This window comes from Pseudophryne corroboree, chromosome 5 (genome assembly GCF_028390025.1).
Source record: "Pseudophryne corroboree isolate aPseCor3 chromosome 5, aPseCor3.hap2, whole genome shotgun sequence".
Taxonomy (NCBI): Eukaryota; Metazoa; Chordata; class Amphibia; order Anura; family Myobatrachidae; genus Pseudophryne; species Pseudophryne corroboree.
In genome coordinates this window covers 632,484,774-632,502,204 of record NC_086448.1, presented here as the reverse complement: position 1 = coordinate 632,502,204, position 17,431 = coordinate 632,484,774, and the positions used below count along the sequence as shown (strand labels likewise).

At 46.9% G+C, this 17,431-nt stretch overlaps 1 protein-coding gene across 4 annotated transcripts in view; it reads right to left on the bottom strand.

Annotated features, from left to right (window-relative positions):
• Positions 1–17,431, bottom strand: part of RBBP8 (RB binding protein 8, endonuclease) — a 313,130-nt gene that overhangs the window by 71,177 nt on the left and 224,522 nt on the right. For all 4 annotated transcript variants that reach the window (XM_063923586.1, XM_063923585.1, XM_063923587.1 and 1 more), the window contains exons 11-12: positions 8,862–9,573; positions 293–407 (exon numbers count right to left, since the gene is read on the bottom strand). In XM_063923586.1, the coding sequence (XP_063779656.1) occupies positions 293–407; positions 8,862–9,573 (827 nt within the window). The remainder of the gene's footprint in view (positions 1–292; positions 408–8,861; positions 9,574–17,431) is intronic.

Below are 17,431 nucleotides of genomic sequence, written 5' to 3'. Positions count from 1 at the left end.
TCCCCCCCGCCATTGCGGGACACTGCGGCCCGTGAGTGGAACAGATGGACAGTCCCAAAGAAAACAGGAATCTCTCACGAAAATCAGGACAGTTGGGAGGTATGTAACCAATACAGCAGAACAAACTTGAACTTCTCAATGAGCTGTGGTTTCATTTAGCAAGAACCCAGCATAATAAATAAAAGACCTGTTCAACACAAGAGCGCACACACGCAGGACTTCTTCAGTGAATAAAGTCTTGCTCAACACATGTATATTATGGTCTCTAGCGTATGATGTTAGCATGTTTTACCTTGCTCTGTGTCTCTGTTTTGTGACATGTGAGGATTTGGTTGAAGTACAGATGCTTGTTCACTACCCCCATGCACTGATCTATCGGTTCTTGTAGGCTCATCAGCTCTCCTAATCTGCAAGAGTGTGAACATAACACAAAGTAAATAAACATGCATAACACTCTCACACACATGCATTGAACAGTAAGGTAAATAATCTAAGTGGGGAACTCACTCCCATTTTTTTGCCCAATGTTTTCCTTTAAAGCCTCGCAAAAAAAACAAAAACAAAACCCTGGTTTTGAGCGAAAGCACATAGAATCTGGGATAAGTTCCCTGACCACGAATATATGGCACTTATATGGCATTTTAGCAGTGCCCTGCTAAAGCAGCCTACCCCTGTGCCTTCCACTGCCGTGGGCAACAGTGTCCTACAGGTGGGAAGCGATGCGGTGTGGCGATCATCTATTCACAGTGAGGGGGGAGCTTGGGGAAAGCCCAGCACCTCTGTAAGTGCTGAGTATGCCCCCAAGAGTGACACCAATGGGGCTACACTCCCTCTCCGGCCAGCCACGCCGCCTTTTCTGTCGCACCCAACAATGCCGTCCCCATACCTCTGCGACCTGCCCGCATTCTAGTGAGAACATTACGCTAATGTCACAGGAGACCTAGTTGTACTGTCAATGGACAGCCTGCAAAGAGCAGTTCAAATAAGGAGCTCTGCCCCAGGATTGGACGCAAAATTCAGAGACGCTGTGAATATCTGAATCGGTCTCAGCTGGCCTCAGGTAAGATAGCGGTGCCCATGCTGCGATGGTATTCTGCTACAGGGAAGAGATTGGCCAGCAGATATGCCCAAGTCAGTAAATCAGCAGCTCCATACTGCAAACCTTTTTTTTTTTTTTTTTTAAATCTTTAAGGGAAAAAAAGGTGTTAAGTGTGGTATGCACATACCATTATAACTTTTTCACAGATAAACCCATACAGGAATGCACATTTCTGTATTACTGTGCTCCTTTTCTTGCCTCTGTGCAGAGCAAATGTTTAGAAATAAGATTCATACAAAAAAGAGGGGTACGTTTTTATTTTTTGCTGCCCTGTCTCCTAGAAGGGAAGTCTAACTCAATGTGATCCATACTTGCCTACCTGACCCTCTCCATGAGGGAGAAAATGCTCTGTTCCTGGACTTTCCTGGTAATGTATGATTGCCATCACCTGTAGTGAGCTGCTTAATTGATAAGAAAGGCGTTTCACCACAGGTGATGGCAATCATACATTACCAGGAAAGTCCAGGAACAGAGCATTTTCTCCCTCATGGAGAGGGTCAGGTAGGCAAGTATGATGTGATCCCCTACAGCATAGGTCTGCAAACTCGGTTCTCATTACCCCACACAGTGCATGTTTTGCAGGTCTCCTCACAGAATCACAAGTGAAATAATTAACTCCACCTGTGGACCTTTTAAAATGTGTCTGTGAATAATTAATACACCTCTGCACCTGCTGGATTACCCTGCAAAACATGCACTGTGTGGGGTAATAAGGACCGAGTCTGCAGACCTATGCCCTACAGCCTTGGAGGGAGGGAATTCATGGCAAGAATAAAATAAAACAAACCACTCTTCATGCAACAGAACAGAACTGTAAATAAATAATACAAGTATGTATGTATGTATGTATATATATATATATATATATATCTCTCTCTCTATATATATATATATATATATATATACACATACACACACACACATACATATATATATATATATACACACACATACATACATACATGTATACACACACACGTTGAGTATCCCTTATCCAAAATGCTTTTGGATATCGGATTTTTCAGTATTTTGGAATAATTGCATACCATAATGAGATGTCATGGTGATGGGACTTAAATCTAAGCACAGAATGCATTTATGTTTCATATACACCTTATACACACAGCCTGAAGGTAATTTTAGACAATATTTTTAATAACTTTCTGCATTAAACAAAGTGTGCGTACATACACACAATTCATTTATGTTTCATATACACCTTATACACACAGCCTGAAGGTCATTTAATACAATAATTTTAATAACTTTGCGTATTAAACAAAGTTTGTGTACATTGAGCCATCAGAAAACAAAGGTTTCACTATTCTCACTCAAAAAATTCTATATTTCGGAATATTCCATATTTCGGACTATTTGGATATGGGATACTCAACCTGTATATACTGTACATACATACATACAGTAGTCTGGATTTTTTGGAAACAAGTTATATTACAGTAAAAATAAAAATTAAAAATAAAAATTTAAATTTTGAAGTGGGATATGTATAGATCCATCCACCAATCACCAGTGTGTACAGGTGCTGGATAAAAGTGACTACATAGGAGCAGCAGCCTTGTTTTCACAGACACCAAACAATGAACACCTATTGGATGACGCTGCCAGCTAGTTGGTAGAAAAAAATAATAGGATTTTAATTATTTACCGGTAAATCCTTTTCTCGTAGTCCTTAAGGGATATTGGGGAGACTTAGTACGATGGGGTATAGACGGCGTCCAAAGGAGCCAATGCACTTTAAATTTCTTTACTGGGTGTGCTGGCTCCTCTTCTCTATGCCCCCTCCCACAGGCAGTTATAGGTAAAACAGTGCCCGAAGGAGAAAGGACATATATGAGAGAAGGAACATAAGAACAATGAGTGGTGAGATTTATACACCAGCACAACACTAACATACAACAACCAGCAACGGCTGGGAACTGCAGTAGCAACAGCTGAATAGGTAACCAAATAAAAGAGAACCTGCAGAAAAGTCAACGCACTGAGGCGGGCGCCCAATATCCCTTAAGGACTACGAGAAAAGGATTTACCGGTAGGTAATTAAAATCCTATTTTCTCTAACATCCATAAGGGATATTGGGGGGACTTAGCACGTTGGGGACGTCCCAAAACTTCCAGAACGGGCGGGAATGTGCGGAGACTTCTGCAGTACCGCTTGCCCAAACTGGGTATCCTCTTTGGCCAGGGTATCAAACTTGTAGAACTTTACAAAAGCGTTCTTCCTCAACCAGGTAGCAGCTCGGCATAGTTGCAAGGCCGAGACTCCATGGACAGCCGCCCAGGAAGAGCCCACCGATCTTGTAGACTTTACTATCCAACACATAGGCCTGTTGGATAGTAAGTCTAAGCCAACGAGCAATGGACTGCTTTGAAGCAGGACAACCCTTTTTCTGCGCATAATATAGCACGAACAAGAAATCCGTCTTTCTGATCAAAGCCGTTCGTTTGACATAGATCTTCAAGGCACGCACAGCATCCAATGCCTCCAGAGGAGCAGAAGTGCCAGAACTTGACGGAATCACAATAGATTGATTCAAGTGAAACGCAGAGACAGCCTTCGGCAAAAACTGCTGCCTAGTCCTGAGCTCCGCTCTGTCCTCGTAAAAGACCAAGTAGGGACTTTTACACGATAAGGCCCCCAATTCTGAGACACACCTAGCAGAAGCCATGGCCAGTAACATCACAGTCTTCCACGTGAGGTACTTGTCTTCTACCATCATCAGAGGTTCAAACCAGGATGACTGTAGAAATTCTAATACCACATTCAAATCCCAGGGTACCGTGGGCAGCACAAAAGGGGGTTGCATGTGAAGTACTCCTTGCAAGAAGGTCTGAACTACTAGCAACACTGCCAATTTCTTCTGGAAGAAAAGTGAAAAGGACGAAAGCTGGACCTTAATGGAACCCAGGTGTAAGCCCTTATCCACGCTAGCCTACAGAAAACGGAGAAAACGTTCCAAGTGGAACTCGGCAGGTGGATACGTGCGTTCCTCGCACCAAGAGACATAGCTCCTCCAGATATAATAGTGTTTTGACGTCACAGGTTTCCTGGCCTGGACCACGGTAGCAATAACACTTTTGGAATGACCATTGTGAGCTAGGATGTTCCGCTCAACCTCCGTGCCGTCAAACAAAGTCGCCGTAAGTCCGGGTAGACAAACGGTCCTTGTTGAAGGAGATCTCTTCTTAGTGGCAGAGGCCAAGGGTCATTGACAGACATGTCCAGAAGATCCACGTACCACGCCCTCCGAGGCCAATCCAGGGCAATCAGAATTGCCAGGACTCCTTGATTTCTGATTCGCTTGAGCACCCTTGGGAGCAACGGAATTGGAGGAAACAGGTAGACAAGCCGGTAAGGCCAAGGCGACATCAGTGCATCCACTGCCCTCGCCTGAGGGTCCCTGGTTCGGAAGCACTACCAATGAAGCTTCTTGTTGAGTCGAAAAGTCATCATGTCTATTTGTGGACAACCCCACCAGTCTATGATCTGCTGAAACACCTGATGGTGGATCCCAAACTCTCCCGGGTGGAGATTGTGATGACTTAGGAAGTCAGCTTCCCAGTTGTTCACTGCCGGAATGAAGACTGCCGACATTGGTATTGCATTTATTTCCGCCCAGAGGAGTATCTTTGACACCTCTCGCATGCAGGCCTTGCTTTTTGTCCCTCCTTGCCAACTGATATACACACCGCTGTGGTGTTGTCCTACTGTACTTGGATCACGTGATCCTGGAGTGGAGGAGAGGCCTGAAGCAGAGCACTGTAGATCGCCCGACGTTCCAGAATGTGGATCGGAAGGAGGGCTTCGTGGGCTGACCATCTGCCCTGGAACTGAGCCACTTGGGTGACGGCTTCCCATCATCCGAGACTCGCATCCGTCGTGAGGAGGATCCAATCCTGAATACCGAAACTATGGCCTTCCAGGAGATTGGAGGACTGCAGCAACCACACAAGGGAAATCCTGGCCTGAGGTGACAGTCGTATCATCCAGTGCATCTGTAGATGTGATCCGGACCACTTGCTCAGAAGATCCAATTGAAATGTTCTGGCATAGAACCTCCTATATTGGATCGCCTCGTATGAGGCAACCATCTACCCCAACAATCTTATGCAAAGATGGATGGATACTCGAGCATGCCGTAGCACAATGAGGACCATCTCCTGAATTGTTCTCGCCTTGTCCTCCGGTAGGAACACTTTCTGGGCCACAGTATCCAGTAACATCCCCAGGAACAGGAGCCGCTGAGTTGGCTATAGGTGGGACTTCTGTAAATTGAGCATCCACCCATGATGTGACAGAAGTTGGATAGTGTAGCCGATATGGAGCAATAAAAGCTCCCTGGATCTTGCTTTTATCAGGAGATCGTCCAGGTAAGGAACAACATTGACCCCACTGGACACGGAGCTGGAACATCATCTCCGCCATTACCTTTGTGAATACCCTCTGAGCTGTGGATAGGCCGAAGGGTAGTGCCTGGAACTGGTAGTGATCATCCAGTAGGGCAAACCTCAGATAAGCTTGATGAGGTGGCCAAATTGGAATATGAAGGTAGGCGTCCTTGATTTCTAGGGAAACCATGAATTTCTGTTTTTCCAGGCCCGCAATCACTACTGTTAAGGATTACATCTTCAACTTGAAAACCCTGAGATAAGGGTTTAAGGACTTTAGATTCAAAATGGGGCGAACCGAACTGTCCTGCTTCAGTACCACAAACAGGTTGGAGTAATAACCCGTTCCCCATTGTGGTATTGGTACTGGGACAATGACGTGGGACTGGACCAACTTTTGGATGGCCTGTTGTAATGTAATTTGCGTATCCACCAAAGATGGTAAGCTTGATTTAAAAAAAAATTGTTGAGGAGGAGCACCGTCGAACTCCAGCTTGTAGCCCTGAGAAATGAGGTCCCTTACCCAGATATCCTGGCAGGAGCTTTCCCAGATGCAGCTGAAGTGACGCAGTCGAGCTCCCACCTCGAGATCCCCTCGGGGTGGGTGGGCACCGTCATGCTGAGGACTTAGTGGAAGCAGAACTGGTGCTCTGTGTACCTGAGAACCGGTGTTTGCACGTCTTCTTGTCTTACCTCTGGTGACTCTAGCTGTATTGGACGCACCTCTGGCCCTAGATCGAAATTTGTTAGACCGAAAGGACTAAACAGATGGCCCCGGATAGGAATGCCTAGCCGGCGGGGCACCAGAGGGGAGAAACGTGGCTTTCCCTGAAGTGACTTTTGAAATCCAAGTATCCAACTCAACCCCAAAGAGCCATTCCCCATAAAAGGGGAGAGATTACACACTGCGCATGGACTCTGCGTCCGCTTTCCACTGATGCAACCACAAGGCCCTGCGTGCCGACACTGCCATGGCAGAAGTCCTAGCATTAAAATTGCCCATCTCCTTGAGCGAGTCACACAGGACGCGTGCAGTGTCCTGAATGTGCTTCAGGACAGTCACCATAGTGACCATATGCATATCCCCGGAGAGGCCCTGTTGAATTTGAGAAGCCCACGTGTGAATGGCATGGGTCATCCAGCAACCCGCTATAACCGGCCTTTACGATACACCTGCTGCTGTGTAGATAGACTTATGATAAAGGAGCCTGGGGCAGGCAGCACCACCATTTTTGACAGTCAAGAGACTGATACATCAACTCCCGGGGGTTCTTCCCAGAATTTCCTACCTTCAGGAGCAAATGGGAAAGTGTGCAAAAATCTTTTTGACACTTGGTATTTTTTATCTGGATTTTTTCAGGCTAACTTAAATAGGTCATTTAACTCTGCAGAATCAGGGAAAGTGACATTAGGCTTGTTTTGTGTAAAGAAAAACAACTGCTGTGAAGCGTCCTCTAGAGGGAGTTTTAGAACGTTCTGTATAGTCAGAATGAGGGGTTCAATACCCTGTGCAGAAGCGGAATCCCCACTCTCGGGATCAAAGTCCTCCCCATCCTCATCTGAATCAGAGAGCAGAGCAGGTAAACCACGCTTTTGTGGTCCTGAGTTAGGGAGGGAAGGGGCTGTGTAACATCTGCCCTTGCAGCTAAGTCTGCAACAGCCTATTGTAGTAGCTGAGTCTTTTGAACATTAGCAGTGAGTTGTGTTGACATATCAGACATCGTATTCTTAAGTGCCCCTAGACAGGAAGGCTCTTGACCCTCTCCACCAGCCCCCGCACTGAGTTGTGAAGATTGGCTGCATTGTTCACTTGAAACAGAATCAGACGATAAGGGAGAGAATCTCGTGTGGCATACACTGCATAGTTTGTGTTTATCCATGTTCACAGTAAATCACAATAACATACACATAGACAGTAAAATTTATCAAGCCTGCCCTTCCGGTATGTGAGAGGGAGACATACAGAGAGTGAAGACCAGCACACCCCAGCTACACAGCCCCATTGAGGCTGTCAGCTTATAATATCACAGTGATACACGGATTTCTGTCCTGTATAGGACACAGATTTGCTTCACCCTGTACCAGTTTTCCAGCGTTTTCTGAGTGTCAGGAGGAGCTATTTGTGCCTGCTGCTGCAGTAAGCAAAGGAAGGTGCCAAAATGCCACTGGTCATGCGCTGAGGTAGCTCCCCCCTTCCCAATGGCGCCGGAGTTACAGAGTTTTTTATACTGGCAATCTCTCCTAAAGTGCTTAAAAACATCACACAAGTGCTAGTTTAAACCACCGCTAGCCAGTTTACACAGGGAGCTCTAGCGGGTCCCCCCCAGGAGGGTCCCGTATGCAGTGCCCGGTTTGCACTTACCACTGTCGTCACCTTCAGGCAGCTGTTAGGGATGTGCTGCGATTGCAACAGCTAAGGCGCAGTGCCCCGATGAACAAACAACCGCGGGGAAGCGGCTCTGACACCTCACAAGGCCGGTGACCGCCCCCAACTCCCACAGTGCAGGTATGTTGTTGTCCAAACAGCATACCGAAAATAACAGAGATATAAAATAAACTGAAGAAAACTCTCTGGAGCTGCATAGATGTGCATCCTCTCCTGAGGGCACTTTTTTCTAAACTGCCTGTGGGAGGGTGAATGGAGGGGAGGCGCCAGCACACCCAGTGAAGAAATTTAAAGTGAACCGGCTCCTTTGGACCCCGTCTATACCCCATCGTACTAAGTCTCCCCAATATCCCTTATGGATGCTAGAGAAAAGCAGGTTAAAAACACAATTATAGGAATTAGAGAACCCATCAGATCTAGGTTCAGGTCCTATGGACCTAAAGTAGAACTAATGGGTGGTTGAAAGTGTCCTGCTCCTTATAAGCAGCTACTACGAGCAATAAGAACACAAAATGACAGCAAAACCTGCAGAGAATTTTGAGCTGCATCAGTGATGCTGGGGGTTCGTATTAAAGACTGAACCCCAAGCTCATTACAGGACTGGAATCTGGCAATAAAAGCAAGCAAAAACAATTAAGTACTCCCTTTCCACCTCCATATACCGTATATCCCATACCACCCAAATGCCAACTTGAAATCACTATGTAACTGAGGGATAGCTTTGGACTTTAGCAGGGGGTATTTTGGAAACTACTTCTTTTAGTGCCTGGCTACCTACCAATAAAACAAAACTCACCATCTCTGTCCCCTAGAGCTAATGGACTAAAAAAATAAAAATAAAATTGAAGCACATATCCAAGTTGTACCTGCATTTTATACATCTACAACTAGTCAGTGAATTATACAACTATGTTAAAGAGCTAGCAAATCAAATCACACAAAGTAGATCACAAAGCAAGTTGAAACTACCTTCAAGACATCAAATTGCCGACTTTCACCCTCGTCGTCTTTCTGTGTACTGATGACATAACGATCGCCCTTTCTTGCCTTTTTATGCTCTATTTGGTGTGAAGGGTTTTCCCTTGATTCCTTAGGTTCTAGTGAACTCCCCTGAAAATGATGTTCCATAAAGGAATTACTTCTGGGGCTTTGTTTAGAGGTTTCCTGTACAGTAGATTGCTTCATTTTGCGTCTAGTACTTTCCTGACTCCTGTCCTGAAAGCGTAATCCTGAGTAGCGATCAGAGAGATCAAGAGGCGTGTCCAAGGAGACATCTCTGCTACTTGCTGTGCTTTTAAGGGGGAAATCATTTTCCTTGTTAACTGATAACATTTCCCAGTTGTTTTCTCCTTCGTTTTCTACCTTTTTCCGCTTTCCACATCTGCTAATCGTTGGTCTTTGAACCTCACAGTCAGTTAGGAATGCACCATTTACACTGACCCCACTGATACTTGAGTCATTTGAGTTTCTTTTCAAAGATACCTGTTCATTGCCAGAGCACTGACTAATTACAGAGTCTGCTTCAGCTCCGAGGCAGTTCATTCCTAAGGGCAGTAGAGAAGCGCTGGTATCTATATTTACATCTTTCTCCATTTTTGGAGATGCCATCCCAAACACAGGCGACATTCTCTGTGTGACCCACTCAGTTTCATGTGGATCACTCTGTAAATGTTCTGGGTATCTAAAACAAAAGAAAGAAAATATGAAAATCAGAAAACAAGATTTTGATTCTTACCCAATAAATCTGTTTGTCTGATGCCATGGGTGATACTGGAGATAGATATCAAGTGGTATAGTTGGTGCTGGAGGAGTGCATTAAAAAAATGCACTAAAAAATGTACTTTAAAGGCAGCTCTGGCTCCTCCTCCCCTATATACCATCCCCCTGCCCAGATCAAGCAGATATCTTCTAACAAAGGTCCAAAGGACAGAGGGTAAAAGAAAAGAGGAGAAGGTACACAAACGCATGCAAACTTGAGGGTCAAGTGACCTGGCATAATGCAAACTCGAACACAACCAAGGAAAGCCAGGAACGAACAGGAAAGCAACCAGTGTTCCCCATGGCATCAGAGAAACAGATTTATCAGGTAAGAACCAAAATCTTGTTTTCTCTTTCGTCCATGGGAGACACTGGAAATACCACGGGATGTCCCAAAGCTGTCCAATAAGGCAGTGAATGCTTCTGAGTTGCAAGGAGGACCCTTCACCCAAAATCAGTATCCTTGGAGACGAAAGTGTCAAAGTGGTACAAATGAATAACAGCGTGCGACGATGCCAATGTGGCAGCCCTGCAAAGCTGCTCTGCCAAGGCTCCACGAATATCTGCCCAGGAGTTCCAGACTGACCGGGTAGAGTGGGCGACAACCGAATGAAACACCAGAAGGCTAGCCAAAAATGTAAGCCTGACAGACGACTTCCAAAATCCACCAAGCAATGGTCTGTTCAGAATCTTTTGACAAAGTATAAAGAGGGAGTCTAAATGACAAAATTCCTAACACCAAACCATATAGATGCGGAGTCCCTGCGCCACATCTAAGGACTTGAGGTGTCTGGGAATGCTTCAACCCATAAAATAATGAACCACTATCTCGTGATTGATATGAAACCTGGAGATTGCCTTAGAACAAAAGACCAGATTGCTGCAAAGAAGCCCAGTCCGGGTGAAAAATAGGGAACAGAAATCTATGAGACAAGACACAATTCCAAGACCCAATGGGCCCAAGAACAGAACACAGAAACACTGTTTTCCACGTAAGCCATTTGAGATTAATCGACTCCAAAGGCTCAAAAGGGAGTAAACTGAAGAACCCAGAGCACTAAGACTAAATTCCAGGGCTCTACTGGAGGTACAAATGGGGGCTGAATGTGAAGAATCCCCTGGAGGAATTTCTAAATAGCAGGAAGAGTCACAAAGTATCTCTGAAAATAATCAGAGCAGAAACCTGAAACCTTTCAGGGACGACAGGCAAAGACCCAAATCAAAAACTGCCTTAGAAGCATGGAAGATCTCAGGCTTCTAATAGGTAAAGTATGCTCTCCATACCCTGTGGTATGCCTTAGCCGAAACCAGTTTCCTAGCACAAAGCATGATATGGAAAGTGACATGTCTCAACAGCCACCCCATCAAAGCCAGGGATTAGGCAAGATCCTTGAGAGAGAAGGTCCAGTCTGAGAGGGAGACGCCAATGGGTTGTCGACAGGCGCCTGAGAATGGCATACCACTCCCTGCATATCCAATCCGGAGTGACTAGAATGACGGCCTCTCCGTGTTGCTTTAGCTTGCGAATCACCCAAGGTAGTATGGACATTGGAGGAAATATGTACAACTGTGAAAAAGACTAAGGAACTGACAGCTCATTCACCAGAAAGGCACCCAGATCTTGAGTCAGTGAGGAGATCCTCTTACTGCGCAGAGAAAGGAAAGGATACGGATTCCTTTTTCTTGCGCAAAGCGTCTTCTGTGTCCTTAATCAGCAGAATAGTGGCTATTAAGGCATCTACATTAACAGAACTAGTATGATCCTCTTCCTGTACGGAAGACAATTCCAAATCGGAATCATTCTGAAATTTATACTCTGGCAACGAGGAGGCCTCCAGAGTCAGACTCATATTCTGACTGGAGGGGCATGGGCAAAGCTCACCTAGTACATATTAGGGTCCAGCACCTGTTGCAAGGAAGTGGAAACCTGAATCAGACTATGAACAGATTATGAGAGACTCTATACCCAATGAGGTTCAATGATGAACCTGGTGAAAGGCCCCTTTTGAGGGAACTGCCTGAAAATAGCTACTTATTTGTTCAGCTCTAAAGTTGCCAGAGACAGGTGAGAAGCCCATATTGGTTCTGGCAGAGGACCAGCTACTTGGTGTTCAGGCTGCAGTGCCAATGCAGGGCAAGAAACACAGAGGCCACCATGGTCCTGAGCAGTAGGCACAAAAAATATCTTGGCATCTCTTACAGGAAAGGGACTTAACAGAAGCACCCTTGACTGTAGAGAAAATACAGGTGTCAAACACAAAATGGTGTAATAGTATGTCAGTACATCTTTGTGCAGATATACTGGTGACTGGGTAACAGACTAAAAATAGGATTTTAATACCTACCGGTAAATCCTTTTCTCGTAGTCCACAAGGGATATTGGGGGAATTTAGTATGATGGGGTATAGACGGGGTCCAAAGGAGCCAGTGCACTTTAAATTTCTTCAACTGGGTGTGCTGGATCCTCTCCTCTATGCCCCCTTCCACAGGCAGTTATAGCTAAAAACGTGCCCAAAGGAGAAAGGACATATATGAGAGAAGGAACATGATAACAGAAAAGGTGGTGAGATTTACACACCAGCACACCACTAACATACAACCAGCAACGGCTGGTAACAGCACCAGCTGAACAGGTAACTATAGAACAAGAACCTACAGAAAAGTCCACGCACTGAGGCGGGTGCCCAATATCCCTTATGGACTACGAGAAAAGGATTTACAGGTAGGTATTAAAATCCTATTTTCTCTAGCATCCATAAGGGATATTGGGGGAATCTAGTATGATGGGGACGTCCCAAAGCTTCCAGAACGTGCGGGAATGTGCGGAGACTGCTGCAGCACCGCCTGCCCAAACTGGGTATCCTCTTTGGCCAGGGTATCAAATTTGTAGAACTTCACAAAGGTGTTCTTCCCCGACCAGGTAGCAGCTCGGCATAGTTGCAAGGCCGAGACTCCAAGGGCAGCCGCCCAGGAAGAGCCCACTGATCTTGTAGACTTACTATCCAACACGTAGGCCTGTTGGATAGTAAGTCTAAGCCAACGAGCAAATGACTGCTTTGAAGCAGGACAACCCTTTTTCTGCGCATCACATAGCACGAACAAGGAATCAGTCTCTCTGACCCGAGCTGTTCGTTTGACATAGATCTTCAAGGCACGCACAGAAGCGTCAGAACTGGACGGAACCACAATAGGGTGATTCAGGTGAAACGTGGAGACAACCTTTGCAGGAACTGCTGCCTAGTCCGGAGCTCCGCTCTGTCCTCGTAAAAGACCAAGTACGACTATTACACGATAAGGCTCCCAATTCCAAGACATGTCGAGCAGAAGCCAAGGTCAGTAACATCGCCGTCTTCCACGTGAGGTACTTGTCTTGTACCGTCATCAGAGGTTCAAACCAGGAGGACTGTAGAAATTTCAACACAACATTCAAATCCCAGGGTGCCATAGGGTGCCGTAGGCAGCACAAAGGGAGGTTGTATGTTCCTCGCACCAGGAGACTTATCTTCTCCAGATGATAGTGTTTTGACGTCACAGGTTTCCTGGCCTGAACCATGGTTGCAATAACCTTCTTGGAAAGGCCCTTGCGAGCTAGGATGTCCTGTTCAACCGCCATGCCATCAAACGTAAGTCCGGGTAGACAAACGGTCCTTGTTGAAGATCTCTTCTGAGTGGCAGAGACCAAGGGTCTTCGACGGACATGTCCAGAAGATCCACGTACCACGCCCTCCGAGGCCAATCCGGGGCAATTAGAATTGCCTGGACACCCTGATTCCCGATTCGCTTGAGCACTCTTGGGAGCAATGGGATCGGAGGAAACAGGTATACCAGCCGGTACGGCCAAGGCGATGCCAGTGCATCCACTGTCCTCGCCTGGGGGTCCCTGGTCCGCGAGCAATACCAGGGAAGTTTCTTGTTGAGACGAGAAGCCGTCATGTCTGTTTGTGGGCAACCCCATCGATCGCTGATCTGCTGGAACACCTGATGGAGCCCCCAACTCCCTCGGGTGGAGATCGTGACGAGTCAGGAAGTCTGCCTCCCAGTTGTCCACACCCGGAATAAAGATTGCTGACAAAGCTCTTGCATTTCTTTCTGCCCAGAGGAGTATCTTTGACACCTCTCGCATGCAGGGTCTTGTTTTTGTCCCTCCTTGCTGATTGATGTACGCCATTGCTGTGGCATTGTCTGACTGTACTTGGATCGCGTGATCCTTGAGCAGAGAAGAGGCCTGAAGCAGAGCATTGTAGATCGCCCGAAGTCCAGAATGTTGATCGGAAGGAGGGCTTCGTGGGCTGACCACCTGCCCTGGAACTGAGCCCCTTGGGTGACAGCTCCCCATCCTCTGAGACTCGCATCCGTCGTGAGGAGGATCCAATCCTGAATCCCGAAACTCAGGCCTTCCAGTAGATTGGAGGACTGCAGCCACCACAGGAGGGAAATCCTGGCCTGAGGTGACAGCCGTATCATCCGGTGCATCTATAGATGTGATCCGGACCACTTGCTCAGGAGATCCAATTGAAATGTTCTGGCATAGAACCTCCCAAATTGGATCGCCTCGTATGAGGCAACCATCTTCTCCAACAATCTTATGCAAAAATGGATGGATACTCAAGCAGGTCGAAGAACCATGCGGACCATTTCCTGAAGTGTTCTCGCTTTGTCCTCCGGGAGGAACACCTCCTGGGCCACAGTATCCAGTAACATCCCCAGGAACAGGAGCCGCTGAGTTGGCTCCAGGTTGGACTTCTGTAAATTGAGCATCCACCCATGGTGTGACAGAAGTTGGATAGTGTAGCCGATATGGAGCAATAAAAGCTCCCTGGATCTTGCCTTTACCAGGAGATCGTCCAGGTAAGGTACAACATTGACCCCCTGGACCCGGAGCATAATTTCCCCCATTACCTTTGTGAATACCCTCGGAGCTGTGGACAGGCCGAAGGGTATGCCTGGAACTGGTAGAGATCGTCCAGTAGGGCAAACCTCAGATAAGCCTGATGTGGTGGCCAAATTGGAATATTAAGGTGGGCGTCCTTGATATCCAAGGAAACCATGAATTCCTGTTATTCCAGGCCCGCAATCACTGCTCTCAAGGATTCCATTTTGAACTTGAAAACCTTTAGGTAAGGGTTCAAGGACTTTGGATTTAAAATGGGCCTTACTGAACTGTCCGGCTTCGGTACCACAAACAGGTTGGAGTAATAATCCTTTCCCCGTTGTGGTATTGGTACTGGAACAATGACGTGGGACTGGACCAACTTTTGGATGGCCTGTTGCAACGTAACTTGCGTATCCTCCAAAGCTGGTAAGCTTGATTTGAAAAATCGTTAGGGAGGAGCACCGTCGAACTCCAGCTTGTAGCCCTGAGAAATGAGGTCCCTTGCCCAGGTATCCTGGCAGGAGCTTTCCCAGATGCGGCTGAAGTGACGCAGTCGAGCTCCCACCTCGAGATCCCCTCGGGGTGGGTGGGCACAGTCAATGCTGAGGACTTGGTGGAAGCAGAACTGGTGCTCTGTTCCTGAAAATCTGTGTTTGCAGGTCTTCTTGTCTTACCTCTGGTGCCTCTAGCTGCACTGTAGGCACCTCTGGCCCTAGATCGAAATTTGTTAGACCGAAAGGACTGAACAGATGGCCATGGGTAGGAACGCCTAGCCGGAAGGGCCCTAGGGGGGAGAAACGTGGATTTCCCAGCAGTAACTTTGGAAATCCAGGTATCTAATTCAACCACAGAGAGCCATTCCCCAGAAAAGGGGAGGGATTCCACACTACGTTTGGATTGCGCGTCCGCAATCCACTGACACAACCACAAGGACCTGCGTGCCGACACTGCTGTGGCAGATGTCCGAGCAGTAATGTTCCCCATCTCCTTGAGGGAATCACAGAGGACACGGTAAGTGTCCTGAATGTGCTTCAGTAGGGTTACCATAGTAACCAAGGGCATATCTCCCGAGAGACACCCCTGAATTTGAGTGGCCCAGGAATGAATGGAATGGGTCATCCAGCAACCCGCAATGACCGGTCGTTGTGATATACCGGCTGCTGTGTATATATAGACTTTAGGGTAGTCTCTATCTTCCTATCCTCAGGATCCTTCATGGTAATGGTGCCCGGGGCAGGCAGCATCGCCTTTTTAGAAAGGCGAGAGACAGAGACATTCACCCCAGGGGGTTCCTCCCAAAATATACTACCTATTTACTCCAGGAGTAAATGGGAAAGTGTGCAAAAACTTTTTGGACACTTGGAATTTTTTGTCTGGATTTTTCCAGGCCTGTTTGAACAAGTCATCTAACTCTGTAGAATCAGGGAAAGTGACATTAGGCTTGTTTTGTACAAAGAAAAACGACTGCTGTGACGCAGCGTCCTCTAGAGGGAGCTGTATCCCATCCCTTATAGCCAAAATGAGGGTTCAATACCGTGAGCAGCATCGGGATCCCCACTAACGGGATCCAGATCATCCCCATCATCCTGTACATCATCATCTGTATCAGGTAGTATAACAGGTAAACCACGCTTCTGAGGACCTGAGAGAGGGGGGACTGCGTATCAGCCCTAGCAGCTAGATCTGCAACAGCTTGTTGTAGTAGCCGAGTATTCTGCACATTAGCAGTGAGCTGGGCTGACATATCAGACATCATAGTCTTAAGAGACCCCAACCAGTGGGTCTCTGGACCCTCTCCCTCAGCCCCTTCACTGATTTCTGAAGATTGACTGCATTGTTCACAGGAAACAGAGTCAGTAGATAATAGAGAGATTCTAGGGGGTCATTCAAGTGCGCGAACGCTTTTGCAGCCGACGGCACAAAAACGTTTTTTGCAGTTTCTGAGTAGCTCTGAACTTACTAAGCCACTGCGCTCACTTCAGTCTTTCAGGTCCCGGAATTGACGTCAGACACCCGCCCTGCAAACGCTTGGACACACCTGCGTTTTCACAAACACTCCAAGAAAACGGTTAGTTGACACCCACAAACGCCCTCTTTCTGTCAATCACCTTGCGATCAGCTGTTCGAATGGATTCTTTGTTAAATCGATCGCCTAGATCCTCTTTGTACCCATACGACGCGCCTGCGCAATGCGGTGCACACGCATGCAAAGTTTTGCAGAGATTTAACCTGATCGCAGAGCTGCAAAAAGTTGCCAGCGAGCGATCAACTCTGAATGACCCCCCTAGTGTGACATACACTGCAGTTTGTGTTTACCCATATTTTACAGTAAGCACAATAACATACAAACAGACAGTTATTAATGCAAGCCTGCCCTACTGTATTTGAGAGGATACACAGAGAGAGGACACCAGCACACCCTGAGCTGCACAGCCCCAGTGAGGCTGTCAGCTTCTTAAAACACAGTAAACACTAACAAATTCAGTCCTACATAGGAGCCAGATAGTGTACACAAGCAGCTCTTCCCCTTTGCTACACCCTGTACCAGATATCCAGCGTGGCTGAGGAGCTGCAGAGACGTGCATCCTCACCTGAGGGCACTTTTTTCTAAACTGCCTGTGGGAGGGGGCAGAGGGGAGGAGCCAGCACACCCAGTTGAAGAGATTTAAAGTGCACTGGCTCCTTTGGACCCCGTCCATACCCCATCATGCTAGATTCCCACAATATCCCTTATGTGAGCGGGTGTGGGAAAGAGGAGCCTGAGCTGCCTTGAAAATTAACGTTTTAGTGCTCAGACTCCTTCAGCACCAGTTATACTCCATGGAACCTGCAGTGTTCTACCATGGCTGTAAGAGAAACAAGCATTGAAGCCTCCAGTCAGCAGTAACAGGCATTTACACTTCAGAAT